The 25863-nt window shown below is 35.5% G+C and overlaps 1 protein-coding gene across 3 annotated transcripts in view; it reads right to left on the bottom strand.

Annotated features, from left to right (window-relative positions):
• The window catches only part of ELAVL1 (ELAV like RNA binding protein 1), a 79352-nt gene that overhangs the window by 11484 nt on the left and 42005 nt on the right, over window positions 1–25863 (bottom strand). For all 3 annotated transcript variants that reach the window (XM_016432275.2, XM_007489496.3, XM_016432274.2), the window contains exons 3-4: window positions 14926–15029; window positions 3218–3371 (exon numbers count right to left, since the gene is read on the bottom strand). In XM_016432275.2, coding sequence (XP_016287761.1) covers window positions 3218–3371; window positions 14926–15029 — 258 coding nt within the window. The remainder of the gene's footprint in view (window positions 1–3217; window positions 3372–14925; window positions 15030–25863) is intronic.

The raw sequence follows: 25863 nt of genomic DNA, 5'->3' as shown, positions 1-25863 counted from the left end.
CATATTCATTTGCTACAATTTACTCAAATTCTTCCTGAATAGATAGGAATCCCCTTAATTTCAAGTTTTTTGTTATTACAAAAATAGTTTCTATTTATAGGCCCTTTTCCTTTAGTTTCTTTGATCCCTATTGAGTACAGGCCTAGCAGTGGTATAGCTGGATCAAGAGGCATATACTCTTTTAGTAACTTGGGTTGGATCCCAAATTGCTTTCCAGATAGGTTGTAGCCTATAACAGGTCCAATAATAGAGTATCAAAATGTCCCTGTTTTCCCACAACCCCATAATTTTTATCATGTTTTTTCCTTTTTTGTCATCTTGCCAATTTGACAGATTTAAAATAGAATCTCAAAGTACTTTAACTTGTACTTCTCTAATTACCAGTGATTTGAAGCAGTTTTTCATTTGGATATTGATAACCTGAGTTTCTTCCCAAGAGAAATGCATACACATATCTTTAAACCAGTTTTTATCAATTAGGAAATGGCTCTTATTCTTATAAATTTGAATCAGTTCTTTATATATCTTGGAAATAAGCCCTTTGTCAGAGAAACTTTGCTGCATTTTTATTATAAGGAATTTTATTTTTTCTTTTCCCTTTTTTCAGCAGGATGGGGATAAGAGAGAGAAAATAGGTTTCTTTAATTTTTTTTAAAAACTTTTTGTTTGGCAGTGCTACAGAATGTTCCATACAATTTCAGATGACATCATTGTATTATCAGTTTTACTTAAGAACAAGATATCTCTCTAAGACTGGAGATAATCTGAAAATGTAATGTAAAAACAAAATACATCAATAAAACTGAAAAAAAAATGAGATCAAACTTTAAATGAGCCTATGAAAGATTTTTCATATAGCCACTCAGAGAAAACTCTCTCACCAAAGTACAAATTAGATTTCCTTTGAAACTCAGTCACAATACATGAAATAGATAGAACGAAGAGATGCCTCACTCTTCTCAGAAAATATTTCCAAACTTCCCTAGCCAGAATATTCATTTCTCCACAGAACATTAAAAGTACCAAAGAGGGCTGCCAGGAGATACTCACCTTGTACTGGAAACTTTTCTCATTAGATTCATGACTATTTAAGCAGAAGTAAAAACTATCCAAATATTCAAAATCACTCATCCCACAGACCAACACCAACTGCATGAGAACTCTTCTAATTTTGAAAACTTTGTTAATAATTACAAAGTTAAAGCCAATGCCATTAATGTGTCCCTGGAAAAAATATCAGGGAACAAACTCATTCTCTAAGATAAATATTAGGGAACAAATCTTTTAATACAAAAAGATCATTAAAAACATACATGTAGTTTTTCAACCTATTTGTATTGTTTGAAATTACATCACAAATCATGATTATATTAGTTTTTTTTACAATTTGGAAGAAAACTTTAACTGAAGATGAAAAAAATTCTGGAAAGACGAATTTTACATTATTTCTTTAGAATAAAACTCTAGTAGTTTAGAAGTAAAAATGCCAAATTGCATGAATCTGTAAATTATATGTTGTATACATTACTGTAAAGGACTATACAGTGAAAATTCCAAAAAGTTCTGGCTATCAGGATTTCTCAAGATAATTTCCCAAATTATAAATCTTTTAATATTAAGAAGCATTTTACACAAAAGCATGCAAGACAAAACTTTATTTTCCAAGTGAAATGTTTTTAAACATTCAACATTCACTTTCTCCACTACCGTTCTCCCTCACTTAATCTATGATAGAGAACAAACATTCTCTCCATTTATCAGTAGTAAGATTTCTGGACACTTCAATAGCAAAAGGTCCTACAATGTATCATTTGCAATTTACAGGGACAACCAGTAAGGCTCAATTTCCCCTCCAACCACAATCTCCTTCAGAGTTACAAGGGGTAAAAGTAGGTTCAAAAATGACCAATTCTGCCCTGCCCACCACCTCTTAAGTTTTATGTACATGGTTGTTTCCTTTAAAAAAGAAATTATTAGAGTGAAAAAGGGGAAAAAAGGAGATAAGGAAGAACTAGAACAAAGAGAATAGGAGGCACTGATGATGCCTTCTGGTACTATAGCATGGCTATGATATTATTCATGTATGGATTATGGATATGGATTATTCACCAGAAACTCTTTCTGCCCTTCCTCTCTTTCCATCTATTATTCCAATTAAACTTTTTCATTTTCCTACTATCTTTTTGATCCATCCAATATTCTCTTTTTAAAAATGTTCATTCCCAACCCCAAAGACTAAAATGAGAATATTTTATGTCACCTTGCTAGCAATTGCTGTCTTCACTGCCTTTACTCACTTAAGTAGCAAAGAGGCTAAAAAGAAGCTTTTGACCTTATCATTCCACCAAAACTTCTCTCTCAGTACCAGTGATCTCTTACTTATTTATCAGTTGTTATATCCAATGGCCTTTTCTCAATCCTCATTCTCCTCAACCTCTCTGAACTCTTTGACACTGTGGCTCACTACTTCCTCCTTGATATTCTCTTGGTTCTAATTCTTTTGGGACACCAATCTCTCCTGATTCTCCTTCTACCCATCTGGCCACTTTTCCTTCTTTGCTAAATCTTCTTCCAACTCATTCCCCCTAACCCTAGGTTCTGACCTGGGTTACCTTCTCTTCTCTCTCTATTCAACTTCACTTGCTTATCTCGTTAGTTCCCAGATTTAATTACTATCTCATGATTCTTAAATCTACTCTATTATGTTGAATTTCTCTGCTAACCTTGAATCCTGAATTTCTATCTCCCTATCAGACATCCTGAACTGGATATCCAGGAGACATCTTAAAGTGATTATGTCCAAAATGGAACTCTATCTTTCCTCCAAACTTCCCCCACCGAGCTAGTCAAGCAGGTCATCCTCTTCCTAAGCATTTCTAAGACAGACACTTGATGGCCCAACCCTTCTTTCCTAAACAGATCTGATAGGGGAAATTAACTATGTTTCTTCTATGCCTTCAATATTGAATGGCAGTGAAAAACTGAGGCTCCTGTTCTTTGTACTTCTTTATCCAGCCCCATGTACTTAAGAAGTCTTAAGCCTAGGCATCATCATCCAATAAGTTAACTGTCCATCCTACAAAGGAATTAAACATTCATATCATATTTGAAATTTCTGTTTCCTTTAAAAAACTGCCAGGCTTAAGGGGAAAAAAAGCATCTGTCATCATAAACTTTAGCAAGCAGTGATTTAGATATCATGTGTTGCCTGGCATACCTGTTGTCTGATCCACAAGTACACGGGAGTTGATGATGCGTCCAAATCGTGAAAACATGTCCTCCACATCTTTCTGTGTCATTGTCCTTGGGAGTCCACTAATATACAAATTGGCATCTTTGATAACTTCTGAGCTTGGTCGAGCATAGGATACCTTTAAAACAAAATTATTCTCTTATACTATGGCAGATACATTTATAAATCATTGAATTAATGAGTATCTGGTAGTCAGTTTTCTAGATTTAAAAACAACAACCTTATACAAGGTATTTAATCATTATATGATAAAATCTTTGGGAATGAAATTATTTGGTTGAGAAATGACTGTTATTATTTAGCACCTTAAAAGTACAAAAGTGATTAGGTAAAGTCCTGTCATTAGATTTCTGATACTTCACAGTCAAATACATGAGCATTTTGTCCAGCTCAACATAGATAATATATAGTATACACAGTTATTTATCAGGCAAAATTATAACCATTTAATATCCTAATTATTTGTGTGCAACAAAAGGTACCACATGCTTTTTAAAGGTTGAGGAAGGGTCTACTTTGACTCTTGTTCAGAGGCACTGCCCCCTTAGAAAAAAAGGGCAGAACATCTCAACTGAGTGATTCTGTGCAGGTTCATGCTCAGGATGGAGCCAGATTATGAATAGAGAGGAGGGCAAGGGAGTTTTGCAGGCCATATCCTCTCCCTTCTTTATCTTTCTTTCATCCCCTCTGCTAGATGCCTAGATTCTTTATGACAGCAAAACAATGGTGTTGCTCTACTTCTTACACATATGACCTCTCATCTCTGGGTCTGGTTCTCAATCCACTGAGCCACCCAGCTGCCCCTCCCCCCATATAGTTTTACTCTCTGTTTTCTCCTATAACCTATTTAACTTTTCCTTTAAGAATTTGGATGTTATACCACTTAGTGCAGATGTTTAGTACTAATATTACTTCATTGTTAATGGTGCCTTTTCGCAAAATTTAGTTTCTTCACTTATCTCTTTTAATTAGATCTATTTTTACTTTTCCTTTATCTGAGATCATGATAGCTAATCCTTTTTTTCACTTCATCTGAAGCATAAAAGATTCTGCCCCAGACCTCTTATCTTTGCTCTGTTAATCTCTCTTTTTCAAGTGTGTTCTTATAAACAATTTATTGTAAGATTCTGCTTTTTAATATACTCTGATATCTATTTCTGTTTTATGGGTTATTATTATTGCATGGTTCCCTCCATTTTGCTTTTTTTGCCCATTTATTCTGCCCCCCCCCCGGTTTCCTCCAGCATAAGATAAAAATCCAACTGTAACTCTCTGAGTCAATTCTAATGAGACAAAAATTCAAGCACTGACCACCTCCAACTGCCATTTCCCCTTCCATTGTAAAAGATCTTAGGCAGAGAAAAACAGAACCACTGATGAGTTGAACAGTATTGCCTTCTCCATAAGTTGCTGCTATAAAGTATTAGTCTTATTCTATCCTTTGATCCTCCTTGTTCCTTAGCTTATTTTTTTACTAGACTCAACTCCTTGTGAGTTTTCCAATTCTTGATACTATTCTTATATGATGCCAAGAATTTGTGTTCATCCTTAATTACCTTTCCTTCCTTCCATCTCCCAGATACATTAAAAAGGTGCTTGGTGAAATTATCATATATCCATTTTGGTCTTTGGACAACACCTAGCTTTCTTCCTCTTCAGAATTTCTACTTGGTCTTTGAAATTTGGCTTGAGAGCTTCTCATTTCTCTTGGGCTACATTCCTCAAAGAATTTTAGGCCACGATGTCCTATCTATACTTCCTCTGAACTTTTAGAAACTGGCTCTTTCCAAGTTTAGAATGAATATAATTTTATCTGTGGCTTTCCTTTCTGTCTCAAATTACAAATTTGAAAATTATCTGGTCCCTTCCCTTCATTGTTCCTATTATCTGCACCCCAAGGAACATTTCTTGTTAGTGAGAGAATCAGATACAGAAATAGAAGTTTCCCTTGTTGGTTCCTCTACCTCTTGAAAGAATGAAATAATAAATAATTAAGAAAAGTCCACAAAATATTAGCCTCTCCAAATGTAGCTGAGAGCTCCACCAGATTTCCAGATAGAGTTCCCTGTCACTACTACATTATACCATTATTCCAGGCTTGTGAGAGTTCCCAAAATGCTCACTTAGTTCATCTTTCAGTCAAGGTAGGCTACAGAAAAACTGCACTTTTTAAATACAAGAACATCTTTCTTATATGGGCATTTTGGATCTTGCTAACTTTTAAGTATCTCTATTGCTACTCTTTCAATGCTATAGCTCCTCTCCAGATGTCTAGTTGGGTAGATATAAAGGCATCATTCTGCCTCCCTTTCTTATTCTTTTAAAGAGCCTTTTAATTAGATTTACAAGATGTCAGACAAGTACATTGCCCAAATTAGATGTATTCCATCGCTGTTTTTCCTAAGTTTTAAAACATGGTTCTAAATTCCATTCTCAGACACTACTATTTTTTTCACCTCCCAAATCTGCCTTTCTTCTGAAGTTCTTTGCCTTCAATTGCCAACAAGAATGAAAACACTATGTCCCATCTTCAGTTTCTTCCCTGAGACTTTGTAATCTTTATCAATGTTTTCTAGGTTCTTTCTAGAAAAATTATTTGTGCCCATATGAGGCACTCAAAAATAGGTAACAATCTGCTGATTTGACAATTTCTTAGAGGTTCTCAGCTATGTCCTAGATGGTCCAGGAAGAAAGCAAAATTTTCTATTATTGTTGTCAGGTAGACAGTTTCATTCAGCAGGGAGTCATTAACCACCACTTAGTCTTCTTGATCTCATATTTATTACAACAGATGATCTCTTTTCTGACAGCAACTGGGGATCCATATCATCATATTATTTCTTGGAATGTAATCAGTAATAGCTTCTTCTTTAGCACATCTAGAACCTTCCTTTTTATACATATATATTTATTTTTTATTTTATATATTTATTTCCACTTTATAAATATATTTCCTTTTATATTTTTAATTTTTCCATCCCCCAACTTCCTAATGGATTAGGATTTCCCCCTGGCCCTTCAAATATCCTTCTTTTTTGTTTTAACACTGAAAACTTTCTTTGTTTTTGTTTCTGTTTTTCAGGCATACTCATTTTCCTAATTGATAATTAGCACTTAAATCTTTTTTCCTAGAAGACATTAGTCTGTACTATAGTCATTAGGATATGTAAGAAATACAAATATTGCATACTATAATGAAATCCACTGAAAAATTGTCCATACTTGCTAGATAGAAGATCCTTAGTTGCTAATCATTTTTGCTTATAGTTCCTGAGAAAACTGTTAAAAAGTATCCATACTTTTAGCTCTGAAATTGTCACTCACTTCATCTTCTGAACTCACTATCACCATAATAATCACACCCAACATGTTTTCCTTTCTCTTGACAAACTTTGACCCCTTTTGATAAACATTTATTAAGCATCTACTGTAATATGCCTGTCACTGTGCTAAATGGTGAAAATACAATAAGAAAAAGAAAGATACATGTCCTCAAGGAGTTTATAATCTAAAGGAGGAAAACAATATCCTAAAAGATGCTGAAGGAAGTGAGAAGAGGGGAAGAAAACATGATCTTAGACTTGAAACCAAGCAGAGCAGTTGGTGTTATATGAAGAGATGGCTCGCATTTTGAGCCTTAAAGGGAGACTACAGGAGCTTTTTTGCTCCACCTTCTAGGCCTCCAATCAGAGATGCAGAAGCAAATGTTGAATACTGATGATATGTGAGTAGCAAAGCTGAAGCAATTCCTACGATGAGTTTCCTGGTCATGAGATGGTGATGTGTTTATTCTGGGCAGGACATGAAGATGATGACAGATCTGAAACCAACCAGAGCAAATGATGGCAAATGAAGAAACAGCTTATTCTCAGATTCTTCCTGATTGATTAAATCTTTTGTCTACTTCTCAAGTGCTTCTCCTGCTTGTCTACCTTCAGCTCTTCAGTCTTTTTATTTCTTCCTCTTGCTCCTCTTCCAATTATGCTTGAGTCCTTCTTAAATCCTTTCTTCAGTTATAGTTCTTCCTCCTAAAGTTTCCCTTACATAAATGTGTAAGTCAATGAGATAAAGACTAGGAAGTACTAGATATAATTGTCTTTAGGAGAGCCACTCCTCTTCCAGTTCTATTCTTGACTCTCTAGACTTTACCATGCCCAAAACTGGGAGTAACTTTCTCCCTCCTCCTTTTCATGTTCCTTTTATGTGTTATCTTTCCCATTAGAATGTAATGCTTATATTTATATTCTTGGAACTAAGCATGGTGCCTAGCACACAGTGTTTAATAAATGTTTGTTGACTTGATCTACCCCTATAGATAAATGAATAAATCCTTGTAGAATCTAGACCTCTAGAAAAAGACAAAGCAGGGCATAAGCTAATAAGTTCTTTTTTCTAGATAAATCTTTCATTAAAATATTTATTTGGATATCTGTTCTACCTGACCAAATGGAAAGGAGTGGGAGGGGCTGTACTTTTATTTAGCTGCCATTACTCAGACAGTTTATAATTTCACTCCAACTGGAAAAAGAAGTAAAGGAATTAAAAGTCAGTAGTTATCACATCGCTAACTTTCTTGGTACCAGATCTAGCTATAATTTTGGGCTAAATGGACGGATGAATAGGGTAGATGAAGATTCAGTAAAAATCCATTTCCCCAGGCTCTTCCCCCAAAAGCTTATGGTAAAAGAAATAAGAGGACAGAAGGAGGAAAGAGAGTATAAAGAATTAAGGTTCAGAGAACAAGTAATACTCAATTATGTATTAAATTGCTCAGGAATAATTTAAATTTGCATAAGCCACAGGAACATAACAAGATACATATGCCATCTACTAACAAACACAAGGGCAATTAATTTCTACACAGGGATTTCAAAGTATAAAGCCAAAATAGAATAGTTCCAAATGCAATACAGGAAACAAGAGACCCAAAAGATGTGAGACACATGGAGTTACCACAGAGATTCCTGAGAGGGATAACCAAGAAAATGGCAACCCTAATTGGCTACCAATGAGGAAAATAAATAACAACAACAATAGCAGCAATTCCCATCTTTCTAACATTTCAAAGTTCACAAAGCATTCAGGATTGAGACACTCTAGTCAAGTGAAGAAAAGGAACTGTCTTGAAATCAAGATGAACTGATTTCCAACATGACTCCCTGAATCATGCTAGCTATCTGAACTCACTTAAACTTTCAGTGTCCCAAGCAGCTCTGTAAGACTATAATTTACAGAAAAATCCTTAATCTACATTAGTAAAATTACTTCTTCCACAAGGAATAAACACAACTGATGAAATCACAGATTTCTCTAAAGAAAAATTGATATGCACTGAGTGAAATGCTGAAAGAATAACAGAAATGATCTGTTAGCTGGAAGTACTGTCAGAGACAGAAATGTCAAAGGGAAAAGATAAGGAAGAGCAGGAATCAAAGTGAGAAGCAAAATCTCATCCAATGCAGAATGGCATAAAAAAGTCCAGGTCTCTACAACTAAAAAAAAAACAACAAAAAAAACTGAACTCTTTATATTATACCCTAATCTGTTGTCGTCCCCCCCCCCCCCCAAAAAAAAAACAGGTTTCTAAGAAATATAGAAACCCTGGAAAGTCTCCTTTATCCCACTCACACAAGGCATTACAATGTAAAAATGGAGATTTTGAACTCCAGACTTCAATCCCCAGAAGTCCCTGGTATTTCTCAGATTTCCGTATAATCTCACCCAAGTCCCCAGGTTGGCAAGATCACAATTAGTATTTAACTGGCAGTAATGCCTCCCCCTCTCTCTTCCATTCCATTGCAATGATGTAGTAAGTAAGCTAAGCGGCAGGGATTCTGAATTGGCTAATCAGCCATGGCACGTGGTTATTATTGTGTATTTTCTTTATTCCTTGATTTCTGATAATCCTTAATAAATCTCATAAAATATAATATTTTTATTACTAGATACTAATTTAATTTTTACCACCCTCCATTTGGGATTCTACCTTGAAGCCACACTAGATAGACAGTTATCTAGTTTAGCTTTGGAAGTACCTCCAGAAAAGATCTTCCCTAGCACTAAACATTTTAAGCAATTAATATTTGTTGAAGAAATATACTCAGGAGTGGGACTGGAGATAAAAGAACATATAAGAGATATCCTAAAAGAAAAAAAAAAGGCCTTATGACAAAATATCCCAGATAAGAGAAAGTGGATAGGTTCCTAGCCTGGGAAACTGGAAAAGCAGTGGAACTTTACACAGAAATGGAATAGTTGCTAAGAAAAATCATTTTGGAAGGAAATTAGATCATTTGTTAGTTTAGTTTTGGTCATCTTGGGATTAAACTGATAGATAACATAATATCAAAATGAAAATACTTTGTAAGCAAATGAAAAGAGGAAAGATCAAGACTTGGGGGTTATCTGAAACATTTAAGTCATAAGAAAGAATGGCCGCCTTAAGGCAGTGAATGAGGGCAGAGGCCTAAAAAAAAGAGCTTTAAGGGCCACCCTCCATTAGGGGTAAGGAACAAGAAGAGGAGGTAACAAAGGGAACAAAGATTTAGCCTGAGCTAGGTGAATTCGAAAAATGCAGCATAAAAGAAACTAAAGAAGGGTTTCAAAATGTGAGTGTCCAAATGACACAGAAAAATCAAGGACACTGAGAAATGACCAGTAGAAGTAATTAGCCATCTGATGGTTTAGAAGTCAGTTTATAATGAGTTAAGACAGGATTATTAAGGGAGAAAGAGGAAGTAACAGTCATGGACCAAATAATCAAGGAAGCTGGGTGGCAGCTGGGTGGCAGCGTGGACTGAGAGCTAGGTCTAGAGATGGGAGGTCCTAGATTCAAATCTGGCCTCAGACACTTCCTGGTTATATGACTCTGGGCAAGTCACTTAACCCCCATTGCCTAGCCCTTATGTAAAAATGGAGATTTGAACCCCAGACTTCGATCCCCAGAAGTCATCAGTACTTCCCAGAATTCCCTATAATCTCACCTGAGTCCCCACCTTGGCGAGAACACAATTTGTATTTAAACTGGCTGCAATGCCTTCTTCGGCCTCTCTCTCTCTTCCTCTACTCAGAGACTGCAACATGTTTTAAGTAGGTTGTGAATGGGCTAATCATGCTCTTGGAACATGGCTTATTGTTTTGTATCCTTGGTTTCTAATAATCGTTAATAAACCTCATAAAATATAATACTTTTATTACAAGAGACTAATTACAGTCTGTTGACCAAACGGGACGAGAGAAAAACTCTCAAATTTTTTTAAAAAAAGAGCCTAGATAAATTTCTTTTAAGCCACGTTTCTCCTAGGCTTTTCAGAAAAGCCTCTTGATCAGCTCGAGCCTGCTTGCCTACTTCTGCGCTCCTGCAATCCGGATCTGTTTGACCCAGATCCACTCTCCTAGTCCCGACCCGCATGGCCCCAGCAACTCATTGCCCCAGGCCCAGGACTCACTTCCACCAGCTGGTAAAAACGGGGGTGTTCTTTCTTTGGGCTACAATTAGCCTCTACTTGGCAGAGGGAAAGGGGCAGGGGATCACAGGGGGGAAGAACAAAGAGAAGGAAGAGACTTTTCCAAACAGGAAGTTACAAGCATGGCTTATTTAAGAGGATATCTTTTGAGTGCACTGGTCCTTTTATTTATATCACCTGAGATTCTGGGGAGAAATTCATCTCCCTCTTTGGCCCAATTTGAGATTCCAAAAACCCACCCTCACTATGGGGGAGCAGTTCAGTGGCTCAGTGGATTGAGAGCCAGGCCTACAGATGGGAGGTCCTGGGTTAAAATCTGGCCTCAGACACTTCCTAGCTGTGTGACCCTGGGGGGGTCACTTGACCCCCTTTGCCTATCCCTTATCAATTTTCTGCCTTCTGACAATAGGTATCTAAATGGGCAATTAAAAAAAAAAAACGAACTTTAAAGAGAATGGAGGTTATATTTTTAAGGCTTTTTGGACTCTAATGCTTTATAAAAATCTCTGTATTTTATTGCATTTTACTGATTGTTTTGTTTAAGATTTAATTTTGTTGGTTTTAAGTTCATATATTAATGCATTCAATACTATTCTGTTATACTGAATCATTTTAATGTACTGGGTTTTAACTACTGTTATATTCTGTTGCTTTCCCCCATAACTACACTGAACAAACATTATTGAATAAGCCCATATAAAAACAGTTTTTCTGTTTTGACTTTGTAAATTGTCACATAGAGGATAGATGGGCTCCATCAGAACATTGCTACAATTGTATAACAACCTTTGGAAAATTTAATGAGCTAAATATCTCAAATTGATTTTAAGGGGTCTTTAGACATGATTTTTAGAATTTTTTTTAACAATCTCTGGTCATTTTTCCTGCCTTTAACAGGAGGTAAGGTCCATGTTAGTAGCTGAAGTGAAATACAAATTTAATCCCCACCTCCCACATTTATAAAAATGTGAATGGATGGGACATCACAGTCTCATACCAAGGAGCTGGGAAGTTAATCCCAGGGCATTGTACCCCTAGAAGCACTCTCAAAAGAGGAGCATCTCTCATTTATAACTCTTCAGCTCACTTTACCCAACATCAGCAGTACAGGGGTTTGGGTTTTTCCTAGACTTCTCTGCCACATTTTTTGTTATGATATCTAGATTTCTTGATGTTCTAGACCCAAAATGAGTTTAACATTGTTTAAATAGGTTTACCAAGGTTGAAAGATTTGCTATGTCTGTAAAAACTTGTGACAAGTATCCATTTCTTTAAATGTCATACAGCAGACTCATGTAAAAAATGATAGTGGGTTTGTTTGCTGTTGTAATTAACTGGAATATTGAGAATTTTGGGTATATTGATACCTACATATCTGTACTACTGTTCTTTATTTAAAAAAAAAAAACTTTTACTTTGTGAAATTCATTTGCTTGTACTCACAGTGGATCATGGCCAGATATGAAGAAGAAATGGATCTCATTTTTGGTGAGAAAGACTCATATTCTATATTTTCTTAGCTGACACAGTGTGTCAATGATAAGCTAAATTTTTGAATTTTTAAAACTCTTTTATTATATTTTTCTTGCATGTCCAATATACTATTTCAGTTTTTTATTTTTTCTCTCCTTTTTATATTTGAAACACATGTCACCAGTATTAAGATTTTCTTTAACCTTTTTGATTTTGCAGTAATATAAGTTTAAAATATATTTGCTATAATGTCAATGCATGCCCCCAAAGCTTGAGAGTATAAAAATGATGCCATTGATTATTTTAAAAATTATGGGACTTAGCTTAATGATTCTGTCTGATTCCAGGACAAGATATACAAAAGAGCCATTGCACAGGGCCAAAGAAGCACAAAGCTAAACCTGAATTGTGCCAAGAGCACACAGGTCAAAAAAAAGAAAGAAAGAAAGAAAGAAAGAAACCAATCCAGGAAGGATTAATGCACTTCTAAGCCAATACAAAGGACTTGAACCTAGTGTGAAGACTCGAGGTTGTGACACTTAACATACGTTAAGACATAGGCCTTCCTTGAATCCACACTCTGTGAAAATACTTATAGATGAGTATCCCTAATTTTGTTCCTACTTGGTTCCTATAGTCTAGTCCCTTTTCTAGTGTGGCAACTTTCTGTAGTCCTAGCTACTGACTGGGTAAATGCGTACTTGCTTAAAGGGCCCTGATTCAAGGACCTGTTATAGATTTATTTTTCCTTTACTTAGAATTTTTACATGGGAGGGGAGGGGAGGGGGGAGGGAAGGGGAGGGGAGGAAGTATCAAAGAAGGCTTAAGTCAAACCTTGAAGCAAGCTAAGTATTCTAAGAGGTTGAGACAAGGATGTTCATTTTAGGCACACAGGACAGCTATGCAAAGAAAGGGAAGTAGAAAATAGGTCAAGATAAAGGAAATACAACAATGTAGCTGAACAGTAGAGGGTATGAAGAAGAGTGATATGAAATAATTGTGGAAGGGTAAGCCAGAGTCACAAGATACAAAGTTCAGACTGGGACTTCATTTGTACCTAGTTCAGGTACATAAATATTGGTAAAAAGCTCAGCAGACCTGGCTAACTAACTTTAAAGCATTACCTTCAGTAGCAGAAACATAAAAAGAAAAATCCAGGTATCATAGCAACTAATAAAATGTCTCCTAGAATTATGGAATTACAAAGGAACTTAAATCTGGATCAGCCTACTGTATCTAAGCAGGTGAAAACTCTCAGTGACAACCATCTCTGCCACTCCTGAACATATATATGTAAATATTTGTAAATATATCTATATTTGTTATTGTTCAGTTGTATCTGACTCTTTGTGACCCCACTGAACATAGCACACCAGCACTGTCCATGACGTTTTCTTGGTAAAGATAATGTAGTGATATGTCATTTGCTTCTCCGTTGGATTAATGCAAACAGAGGTTAAGGGACTTGCCCAGGGTCACAGAGCTAGTAACATATCTGAAGCAAGATTTGAATTCAAGTCTTCCTGACTCTAGGCCTAGCATTCTCTCCAGTGTGCCACCTAGTTGCTTAATATACATATCTATCTATCTATCTATCTATCTATCTATCTATCTATCTATCTATCTATCTATCTATCTATCTATCTATCGATCTATCTAATTATACATATTTACACATATGTCCCCCTTTGCTCTATTTTTTGTTCAATTTAAAGATGAACTTTGTAAATATTAATCTATGATAAAACAGATAAGTAATCATGAAACCTAGCAAAAAGATGAGAAAAGATAAGGATATAAGGAGTGTGAACAAGAAAAAAAGCAAAAGTGAATTAGATATGAGATAGAAATTTAGATTTATATGAATTTATCAACTAAAATCAAATGCAAAGTATTTAATTATCACCTCATTTGTGCCAAACACAATGCAGGATGCCTAAGACAGTTAGGTGATGTAGTAACTAGAGTCCTGGACTTGAAATCAGGAAGATCTGAATTCAAATCCAGCCTCAGAAACTAGTTGTGTGATCTTGAGCAAGTCACTTAACTTTTGCCTGCATCAGTTTCAGCATCTGTAAAATGGAGATAGTAATAGTACCTACCTCACAAGGTTGTTGTGAGAATCAAATAAAATAATATTTGTAAAATGCTTAGCACATTGCCTAGTACATAACAGATAATGAGCAAATGCTTGCTTCCTATCTATTATATAATCTGTCCTCAAGAAATTTACACACAAGTAGTTAATGGCCTTGAATTCAATGACTTCATGAGGTACTTATATTTACTACTGTGATTATAGTTTCTGCCAAAAGAGGTTATTAAAAATCCTATCTGGCATATTATGTCTTGGGTGGTTATGAAAGCTGTGAGAATATTTCTTTATGGGGTAACAGTCTTGCTAATACCCTCTAAAATAGGTGATGCAATGTAGGAACCTTGGGAAAGATCACGCGTGTGTGTGTGTGTGTGTGTGTGTGTGTGTGTGTGTGTAATTTGAGCCACCTGGAATAAGATTCTATCACACATTATTTACTTATTTCTCAAATAGAAAAAGAATGGAGATAAAACATTCTTCTGAAATAACAAAACTCTGAAGAGTATATCTATTAATTGTACACTAACACATCTAACACATTAGGAAGGTTGATGTGTCAATGGCACACTTTTTAAAGTGGCAGCATTCAATACCACTCTGCTGAATGAAGGGAAGTTGTAATAAAACCTCTTTACCTTAATGGTTTTTGACTGGAGTCTCAGGCCATTCAGTGTGTTTATTGCTCTTTCGGCATCTTTTGCAGTCACGTAATTCACAAAGCCATAGCCTAAGCTGTGTCCTGCATGGAAGAACATATATAATGTTTTAAATGAACCACCACCACCAAGACATTCCAATGTTTGTCTATTTTTTTTTTTTGCAAATATGCTGGTAATCTATTATAGAAATCACCCTCAACAGCTAAAAACCACACCCAAACATTAAAGAATTAGTCACCTTTTTCATTAGTTATATGCCCAGTAAGCCTGGGTAAGTAACATGAAGTAAGAATTGAGTAGAGGACTATGGGATATCTGAAACCAGGATCCCACTTCCAGCATGAAATGACTTAAATGCTTCATCTTTTTAAACTGGATTAACTTGGACAATTGTAAGTAGAAAAACTGTAAGACCACAGGGATAAGAACATTATTAATAACCAGAGGCTATATCTATGCCTTTCATGAAGAATGGAAGTCAGGACATGGAGTAAGCACTATTCCATGGCATCATTCTCATCACATGATGATAAAGGGAGTTGTGAACTCTGATTCACTTTTAATAGGCAGTGTAATCTAGCTCACTCTTCTTGAGTCAGTATTCATGAACAGACTGGATCCTTTGGTGTAAGAAGCTGGCTTTCTTTTTTCATTTGATCCATACAGTGACCTCAAGGCATTAACTCTCAGTAACTAAGGAAGATGAAGTTACTTACCTGAGGCTCCATTTCTATTCATATAAAAACAATAAGTGTCCAATGATTTAACAGAACTATCTCTAAAAAAAAAAAAGCTACTTTTCACTGCCTTACAAGTTATTTTCATTATGTTGGATATGGGCTCTCCTTAACTGCTGCTCCTGCAGGGGGCAATCTCAGTTTCCCAAGCCTCAGGAAAGCTAACAAGAGCTGATTAACCAGACAGCAGCAACCAATTATGGTCTACTACAGAATAAGAGTCAAGAAAACACCAACCTCTCAGCCAAATTTCTCCTTTATGACCCTAACAAGTGACTCATCCCCTAGATGCAAAAGACAAGCCTAGAGGCCAAGCAAATAGGGTGCTGGACTCAAGAGTCAGTTCACCTGATTTGCCCCAAATACTTAGCCAGATGACACTGGACTACTCAACTTAATTAAGCCTCACTTCCTTGTCTGTGAAATAATAATATCAGAACTTGCGACCTTTCTAAGGCGTCTTCCAAATGCAAATTTATGATCCTTCATTCTCACATTCAAGGAAATGGGTAAATTAACTCCCTCTCATAGAATGGATTACACATTAGATTTAGCAAAAAGTGATATATCTGTACCAAACATGAGAAGGGAGAATCCTGGGCATCAATTTTGTAGGACAGTGGCTAGATAGAAAACTTCATCTTCCAAGTGTTAAGGAAGTCCACATTACTGACCCTGTCCTTCACAACTCAGTAGCCTTCTCTGAAACCATATTGGAAATGGCATTTTCCCTACTCAAATAAGTCCCAATGAAAGCAAGGCAATAGAATAAGACTCTCCTCCAATTTGCAAAAATCCTAGAAACTCCTTAATATAGCTTCCCATGTAATATAAGGATCTCTTCTTTAGTATCCCTCAAAGATAGGCAGCTCTAGTTGCCAAAGCACTGACAAAATTTAGAATTGATATAGAACTTAAAGGTTACTTAATCTGTCCTTCCAAACCCTGACACATATTACAGTTCTTTCTTAAGCTAAACCCAAAACTAATTCCTTAAAACTTTGACCAACTGATTTTGATCCTGTGGGGTTTTTGTTTCCAAAAAAAAAAAAAAAGGCCAAATAATCCAAAAACAAATTCACAGCTTTCCAGTAGTCCCAGAACTTATTCATGCATTAGCAGTAGATCATCCTAAGATTACCCAAGATTTTAAAGGTTATTTTTATCCCTATGGTTCAAATGAAGCTGGAAGTGAAAGGTAAGGAATAATGTTGGAAGAACAGAAGTAAAGAAGATGATGTCATGATGGATAAGGAATTAAGAGATCATTTTACACAAAAATTGTGCGATGGCCTTTATAATGGTTCTTTACCACCCGTTCCCCCGAATATGAGGTGGAGGGGAAGAGAGGGAGAAAATATGCTGACAATAGTCTGAAATCAGTGTAGAGATAAAGATACCATTCTCCTTTCTCTAATAATGAGAATTGTGGTGGTGATGGAAGATTCCCCATGATCTACAAGGTCAAACTTTTCAAACACTGAGGAACTCCTCCTCTATACTGGGGGATTGATCCATTTCCTTTTTGTAAAAATCTTTCATTTCCATGAAAACTTAAGGTCTTAAGAGGGGGATTGGTTAGAACAACTAAGAGTGAAATTCTTGAAGGAGTAAGTGAGCAAATATGACTGTGTAGAGAGACAATAAAATCTTTGAGCAGAGTTAAAGTTGGGGAACCACAGCTGGCCAAGTTCTTCATGCTGAAAATTCTGGTAAACCCTCCCAAAAAGGGACATGATAATGAAAAATTACATCTTGGGGATCTACCAGCAAAATAATATAAAGGTGGAGATTCATAGTCAACACATTTCTTCCAGTATCCAAGTCCAAACCCTCAGTTACTTCAATCATCCTCATGAAAGGAGAACTGACAAAGCACAATTTTTAGTTTTAATACCTTTCCCTTCTCAAAACTCAAAGGTAAATGAATATAGGCCAGGATAATTGACAGTGTCTTAACCTTGGAAAAGGAGTTTCTCCAAAACACCTATTTCAAAGATGATATTCTTTCTCTGGGGAAACCTAGTGATCAAAGGGACATGGAAAGAAGCTCAAAGTCAGAGCCTCAACCACTATATAATTAAAATGACATTTTAGACCAATAGTGTCAAATTCAGATAGAAACAGGTGCCACTAAATCAGTTCATAAGGATCCCTGGGGGCTACAAATTGACTTAATTTTAAAATTCCATCTACGTTTTATTGTGCTTTTACTAATTTTGCTAAGTATTTCCAAATCATAATTTAATCTGGTTTGGACCTTACTAGGGAGTGTTGCCCTGGGCAAGTCACAATCCTTCCTGCATAAAACTAGAGGAGGAAATGGCAAACCACTCTAGTATCTTTGCCAAGAAAACCTCATGGACAGTTGTTGGTCCACAAGGTCACAAAGAATCATACATGACTGAACAACAAAGGAGTGTTGCAGATGGGGTGCATATTGGACATTTTGCTTTAGACCACAGGAAGACATTCCTCTTTGACTATAGGAAAAAAAGGACTAAGAGGTTTCTTGATTTCATTTCATGTAAATGCCTACAATATAAAGAGCCATTCATTGCCTGGGAACCTGCTCTGTCTGGTAAGTGGGTAGGCATCTGTACAAAGAGAGCTCATTCACTTAAGTCTATTAATTTATTTTTAGAATTTCAGAATTTTTTTGGTGGCAAAGAATTGGAAATTGGGGCAACGGCCAACAACTGGGGAATGGTTGAACAAATTGCAGTATATGATTGTAATGGAATACTATTGTGCTATGAGAAATGATGAGAAAATTTAGAATTTTAACAACACAATTTAGCACTTTATTATCTTGGGCTATTTCATGTGGGTTTCTTTTCCTATTTAAACTGTAATCTTGAGAGCAGGAACCTATATATGGTGAGGAATTTAGTAGAGGCAGTCTCCTTCCTAAATATAAATAAATAAATAAAGTTGTAACCAAAAATTCATTTCTAAGTGAATTCTTTGGCACTCAGAATACATCTTTGAATAGAAACAACAGAAATTTAGGCTTCAATAAAGTAGACAATTTAATAATTTAGCTGATCTTTTTGTGGTTGGCAAAGAATTGGAAACTGAGGGGATTTTCCTTAATTGGGGAATGGCTGAACAAGTTATGCTCTATAGTTGTGATGGTACCCTATTATGCCAGAGGAAATGATGAGCAGGATACTTTCAGAAAAACTTAGGAAGTCTTAGATAAATTGTGAATATAATCAAAGTGAAATGAGATGAAACAGAACATTGTACACAGTAATAGCAAGTTTAAGTATTAGTAAGGCTAATCAATTGTGAATGACTCGATTCTTCTCAGCAATACAATGATCCAAGAAAATTCTGAAGGACTTTTGATGAAAACCGCTAACTCCAGAGAAAGAACTGACAGAAAGATGTATGATAACACATGTATAAAACTCATATTACCTGCTGTTTTGGAGAAGGAGGAGGGATAGAAGGTACAGAGAGGATATATGAATCACAAAGTGTCAGAAAATGATTATTAAAAATTGCATTGATATGTAAACTTGGAAAAATTAAAATTAAATACAGAACTGATAGAGTCTTAAGGAAGATTGAAGCTTTTTTTTATACTTGTTATTTTTTTTTGTCTGTTTTCTTTTTCAACATTGCTATATGGAAATATTTTGCATGAAGGGATGGGTATAAAATTTATCAAATCACTTGCCATTTCAAGGAGGGGAGTAGAGAAGGAAAGGAGAAAATATGGAATTGAACATTTCTCTTAAAATTTTTTAATATTTCATTTTTTTCCCATTATATGAAAAAAACAATTTTTAACTTTTCTTTAGTTCAGTTAAATTCGCTCGCCCTCCCTTCTCCCTGAGATGGCAAGCAATCTGATATAGATACTCACTCTCTCTCTCTCTCTCTCTCTCTCTCTCTCTCTCTCTCTCTCTCTCTGTCTCTCTCTCTGTCTCTCTCTGTCTGTCTCTGTCTCTCTCTGTCTCTTCTCTCTCAACCAACTAAAATTATATTCAGTCTCAACCCTGAATTTACCCTTAACAAAAGAGAACTTGAATAAACAAAAGGAAAGAAATCAAATAAAATATAGTATGTCTTGGTCTGCATTCAGAATCCATCCTTCTTTCTCTGAAGTGGATGGTGGTGTTCATCATGAGTCCTTGAGAATTGTCTTGGATCACTGTATTGCTAAGAATAGGTAAGTCATTCATGAATGTTCATTCATGTGTTATTGTGCACAATGTTCTTCTCTGCTTCTATTCACTTCACTTTGTCTCAGTTCATGTATATCTTTCCAGGATTTTCTTAAATCATTCTTCTCATCATTTCTTATAGCACAGTAGTATACCATTACAATCATATACCACAACTTGTTCAGCCATTCCCCAATTGATGGACATCCTCTCAGTTTCCAACTCTTTGCCACCAGAAAAAACTGTTATAAATATTTTTGTACAAATAGGTCCTTTCCCATTAAAAAAAAAAATCTCTTTTGTGATAAAGACCAAGTAAGTTTTATTATTGGATCAAAGGGTATATGCACAAAGCCCTTTATGTCGGTTCCAAATAACACTCCAGAATGGTTGGATCTGTTCACAATTCTACCAGCAGTGCATTAGTGTCCTAATTTTCTCACATCCCCTCCAGGATTTATTATTTTCTTTTTCTGTCATATTAGCCAATCTGATGGGTGTGAGGTGGTACCTCAGGTATGTTTCCATTTCTCAATTATCTCCACAAGAAGGCATGCCCAATCACAACTTGGCATGAAGAAGAAAAAAGTCTCTGCAAGGTAAATTAGGTACATACATATAAACAGATAACTTAAGCACGGAGAATTCATGGCAAATTTAACCTACTGATGAAACACAAAATTTTATAAAAATTGAAATTTTATGACTAAAAAAAGTGAGATGGAGTTGAATTTACTGAGATACTTCAAATAGAGTCTACTTAAGAAGCATTTTCCTATTTCTTTATCCAAAGCTATATTACAATTTTTTTCTCATAAATTAAAATTTACAGAAACACTTCCAAAAATAATTTGTAAATTTCAGGTAATGTAGAATACAATTATTATGCTACATAATAAACTCCACTACCTAATTACAAACTCATAATTCTCTCCTGAAAATCCTAAAGTTGCAGCTTCTTGGAAGCTATGTAGGGCTAGGCAACTAGGCAGAATAATGGATTGGGTGCTTGGCCCAGTGTCAGGAAGATCAGAGTTGAAATCCAGTCTTAGATATTTACTAGCTAAACTAATGACCCTGGACAAGTCATTTAAACCTCTCTACTTCAGTTTCCTCAACTGTAAAATGGAGTAAATTATAGCAACCACCTTGCAATGGCTGTAAGGAACAGATAAGATAATTGCAAAGTACTTAGCACAATGCATAGCACATTGTAGGATCTACACAAATGTTTATTCTTTTCTCTCTTTCTAGAACTGGTATGATCACTCTTCAATTTGAATTTCCTGGAAAACAGTTCTTTTCTTCCTCAGTACCCATTAAACACTGTGGATCACTTTCAATATACTTATTATTTTAGTGAGCTATATAAGTGTTTATGTGTATTTGTACACAATATACATATATACATATAATTTACATGTGTGTACAAACACATACACATATATATTTATGTGTATATGTATAAGTATCAAGACTATATAGTAGAATCATAGACTATTAAACTAGGAGGACCATTAGTAGCAATCACCTACTTTGAGTACTATGTTTTACAAAAGGGAAAATTGAGGCCTTGAAAGCAGAAGCAACTCGCTTAAGATCACAGAGTGTGTTAGTGACAGAGCCAAGATTAGAGCCCAAATCTCAACTCCCAGGTCCAATGCTATTCCCTACTATGCTACAGAATAATGTCATACTCAGTTGTTGAAGATAAAAAGTTGGCAACATATTTTTAATAATTTTTTAATTAAGCAGAATCATAGATTTAGAGAGAAGTTATCTATAAAAGCAATCTTATTTACCCCTTATTTTGTAGATGAGGAATCTGAGGCTCTGAGAAGTGAAGGGACTAAGTGACACAGGCATCCAACTCAGTGGGAGAGAGAAGATTCAAAGGCAGAACTTCTGTTCCATGATATCATGCTTCTCTACTTACAATTTGAGACCCAAAGGACATTTCTTATACCTGATATCACGAAGGATAAGCCAACCATGGCATTTAGATCAACCTGAATTTCTATTAAAATTTTAGCTAAAAATGTATATAGTCAAATGCCAAAAGTCTTGGCTTCAGATCAACCTTTACTCAGGGAAAGCAGACAAACAGGAAATAAGGACTGTGCAGATGCTGCCTGGCCAGAAGGGAAGTACAGCCACAGTGACAGTGAGCCAGTGTGCTCTAAACAACTCCTGTGTACATGTTTCAAATACCATTTCAGACATCTGATAGACTCTTTGTGTGGGTTTGGGCAGCTTTGGATTCTTTTTTGCAAAGCCAATGAAAACAGAACAGAGCAGTTCAGGAGGGAGAGGGCAGCCATGGCCTTCTCTTTCTCCAGTCTTCTCTGTGGACACAGACATAGAACTAAGACTGCATTGGCTGTGTACTGAGTAGTTGAATTGCAGGTGCTTAATAAATATCTGCTAATGTCTTGTCAATGGTCCAAGTCATGGATGTTGGTGCTTCCCTTTGGGTATAAAGTAGTTTTACCTTCCTCTGTCTCCTCACTTCAAGTGATCCCAATTTTCTTTTCACTAATCTCTAAGCAAAATTTATCATTCCCTTCAATTACTTAAAAATATCCTGTGAGGGGGGTTCCTATTTAACCAGACTACCAAAGGGGTCTAAGATACATACACCCATGCTCCAGAGCTATGGCACAAAACCAAATGCCTATATGACTAAGTAAAGAAATCTTTGCAGCAGCATCATTTTGAAGTATTTCTTGACCACAAGATGATTTAGGCCATTGAGATGCAAGATACATACAAAGCTCCCATTAGTGAATTTTATTGAACTATGAGTCAAGGCCTGACTAGGACACAATTTTATGGTCTGTCGATATATAATAATAATGATGATGATAATAATAATAATAATTCTAACAATAAGATATTTACATTGTAAATTTTAGCCTCCATAGATGGGGGGTGGGGGGGGCAAGGTAGGAAGGTTGAAGGAAATTAGCTATAAAGAGAAAGTCCATCCTGGATAGGATTATATTATTTTTATTAGAGTAAGCTATTGAATGTCTGTGTACATGCATGCATATACATCTGTGAGTGTATAGATTGCTAGATATATATATATATATATGTATATGTATATATACACACACACATATAAAATATTATATGGACACGTATGTATATATTTATCTGGTTGATGCAATGGAATCATAAATTACTAGAACTAGGTATTTCATTAAAGATCATTTATAACTACCACATTTTACAGATAAGAGTCCATGGTTGAAGCTCAACCTAACCAGATAGAAGACTAACTAAAAAAATAATCAAAAAGTAAAGGTACATATCTTTATTGTATATGTTTATATATGTATACATTAAGTGTATATACACACACATATTTCCATAAAGCACAATATCAAGAAGATAAATATATTGTAAATTTTGTTTTCCCTCAATGTTTTTGTGTAAGGGGAAGGCAATTAGTCTAAAAGCATAGCAAAGTAACTCCCAAATAGTCGCGAGGAATTGGAGGTGTTTCATCTCCTAATTACTTCATAAATATGTTTTAATTAGCTTTGGTATAAATAAAATAACTAAAGCAATATTAAACTTTTGGGTCTAGAAAATTAATCTTAAATTTATCAACATGAAAAACAGCTTTCAAATGTATTAACTACATTTTCTCAAATGTTTGTAACATTGTTAGATTTGGGGTCAGCAATCAAATCTAGCTAAGAAACTAGTTATATGATTGGACATGGCAGTTAATAATTCTCAGCCTTCTTCATCTATAAAATGAGGGTAATTTTTGTATTATCTATCACAGAAAGTTGCTATAAGGAAAGTATTTTATGAACTTTAAAGTTGAAATTGTGGAAAATATATATTAAGGTTATAGCAAAGAAGAATGGAACTTGGGTAGGAAATATCACTTTTAAACACTATTAAATAATTCTACTGATTACCTACGTACAATCAAACCCCAAATTACACTAACATTTTTGGGACTGAGCCCTCTGGCTACTGGTCCTGGCATATATGAACCCTATGAAAATTTTAATCATCAGAATCTCAGAACTATTCCTTGAGGATATATATTCTACATGATACGTGAAAACATACCACTAAGTATTAAGGATGCTGATGTCCAAATTGTTTTTGGTTTAGTGAGCTGCTTAATGATAGCATACTCTTTTTTTGTTGTTGTTTAAACCCTTACCTTCCATCTTGGAGTCAATACTGTGTATTGGCTCCAAGGCAGAAGAGTGGTAAGGGCTAGGCAATGGGGGTCAAGTGGCTTGTCCAGGGTCACACAGTTGGGAAGTGTCTGAGGCCAGATTTGAACCTAGGATCTCCCATCTCTAGGCCTGACTCTCAATCCACTGAACTACCCAGCTGCCCCCAGACAGCATACTCTTTTAAAAAATCAAATCTAGCTCTTGCTGCTTTCAATGACTCTGTGCAAATCCTGCAGAATCGCTTCCTTATGAGACTGACCTCATATAAGCTTCAAGTTCATATTCCTTTGTCCACTAGAGTGAATGAATTCACCAAAATGCTAATTACAGGTAAATCCAGTAAAATAAGGCTTTAAAATTCATTAATACAAGTAAGAACTGAATATTCTCTACTGAAATAAAAAGGCTGATATGTGAAGAGTAAAGAACAAATACTGGAATTTTCCTCCATACTGCCAACTCAGAAGTAGCAACTGCTTTTAGCAGAGGATGACCTATTGGAATAGGAGAAAACACAGACTTCTGACACTTTTTACTTGTAAGAAATATTAAATTTCATAGTCATAAATCCCGAGTTTCTAGGAACCAGGAACCTCTAGACAATGCATCTATCTAACAGTAGAAACTAATCTGTTCCATTCTAAACCACAAATAAACTAGGAGAGCTAGGAAAGATGAAAAGCAAAACCCAGACACACTACCACCTAATATGCATAGGCTGCTTAAAAGACATGCTAGCAAAGTTATTATTTTAATAATTATTCATTATTTTTATTTATTATACATTAACATATTTTTTTAATTTAAATAAGACATGTCACTTAGGAGGAACAAGTAGGTGTCACAAAGGACAGAGTTGTAAAAATGGAGATTTTGAACCCCAGACTTCAATCCCCAGAAGTCCTTGGTATTTCCCAGAATTCCCTATAATCTCACCTGAGTCTTCACCTGGGCAAGATCACAATTGGTATTTAACTGGCAGTAACGTCTCTTACACTTCTCTACCATTGCAATGATGTAGGAAGTATAGTGGTAAACTAAGCTAAGCGAGGGGATTTTGAATGGGCTAATCAGCCATGGGCATGGTTTTTTTTTTAATTTATATCTTCTTTATGCCTTGATTTCTAATAATCCTTAATAAACCTCAAAATATAATATATTTTATATTTAATTTTTACAGAGTATAGTGCCTGGAATCAGAAAGGCTCTCCAAATTCTCCAAATTTGGCCTCAGATATTTACTAGCTATGCGAACCCAGATCAAGTCATTTGACCCTATTTGCTTCAATTTCCTCATCTATAAAATGAGCCAAAGAAGGAAATGATAAACCACTCTAGGATCTTTGCCAAGAAAACCTAAAATGGGGTCATGAAGAGTCAGACACAACTGAAAATGACCAGACAACATCATTTAGAGCAATATTAAGAAATACGTAAACCTATATACAAATTAAAACTAAATCTATATAGTTTTTTACTATATATTCATGTCACACTTTCCTCACTCCCTTAAGACCCGACCCCTCTTACCTAGCAAACGTGGATCTCAGGACCACAAACATGACCGAAAACTTTAGTGTTCCCAGTAGCAACATAAATAACAGCCAAAGCAAGTCAGAGGCAATAGGTTCAAATCCAATCTCTGTCATTTATTACTCCAAATGACCTTGGGTAAGTCACAACCTTTTTGAAACTTTTTTCACTGTAAATGGGAAGAGTTGGATCCAATGACCTGAGCAGTCTGTTCCAGAAGCCCATTCTACTTTTCAACAGCTCAAATTATTCTTT

The sequence above is a fragment of the Monodelphis domestica genome, chromosome 3, assembly GCF_027887165.1.
Source record: "Monodelphis domestica isolate mMonDom1 chromosome 3, mMonDom1.pri, whole genome shotgun sequence".
In the NCBI taxonomy this organism is placed as follows: Eukaryota; Metazoa; Chordata; class Mammalia; order Didelphimorphia; family Didelphidae; genus Monodelphis; species Monodelphis domestica.
Note: the sequence above shows the minus strand (reverse complement) of the source record. Positions and strands in the feature narration are given on the sequence as shown.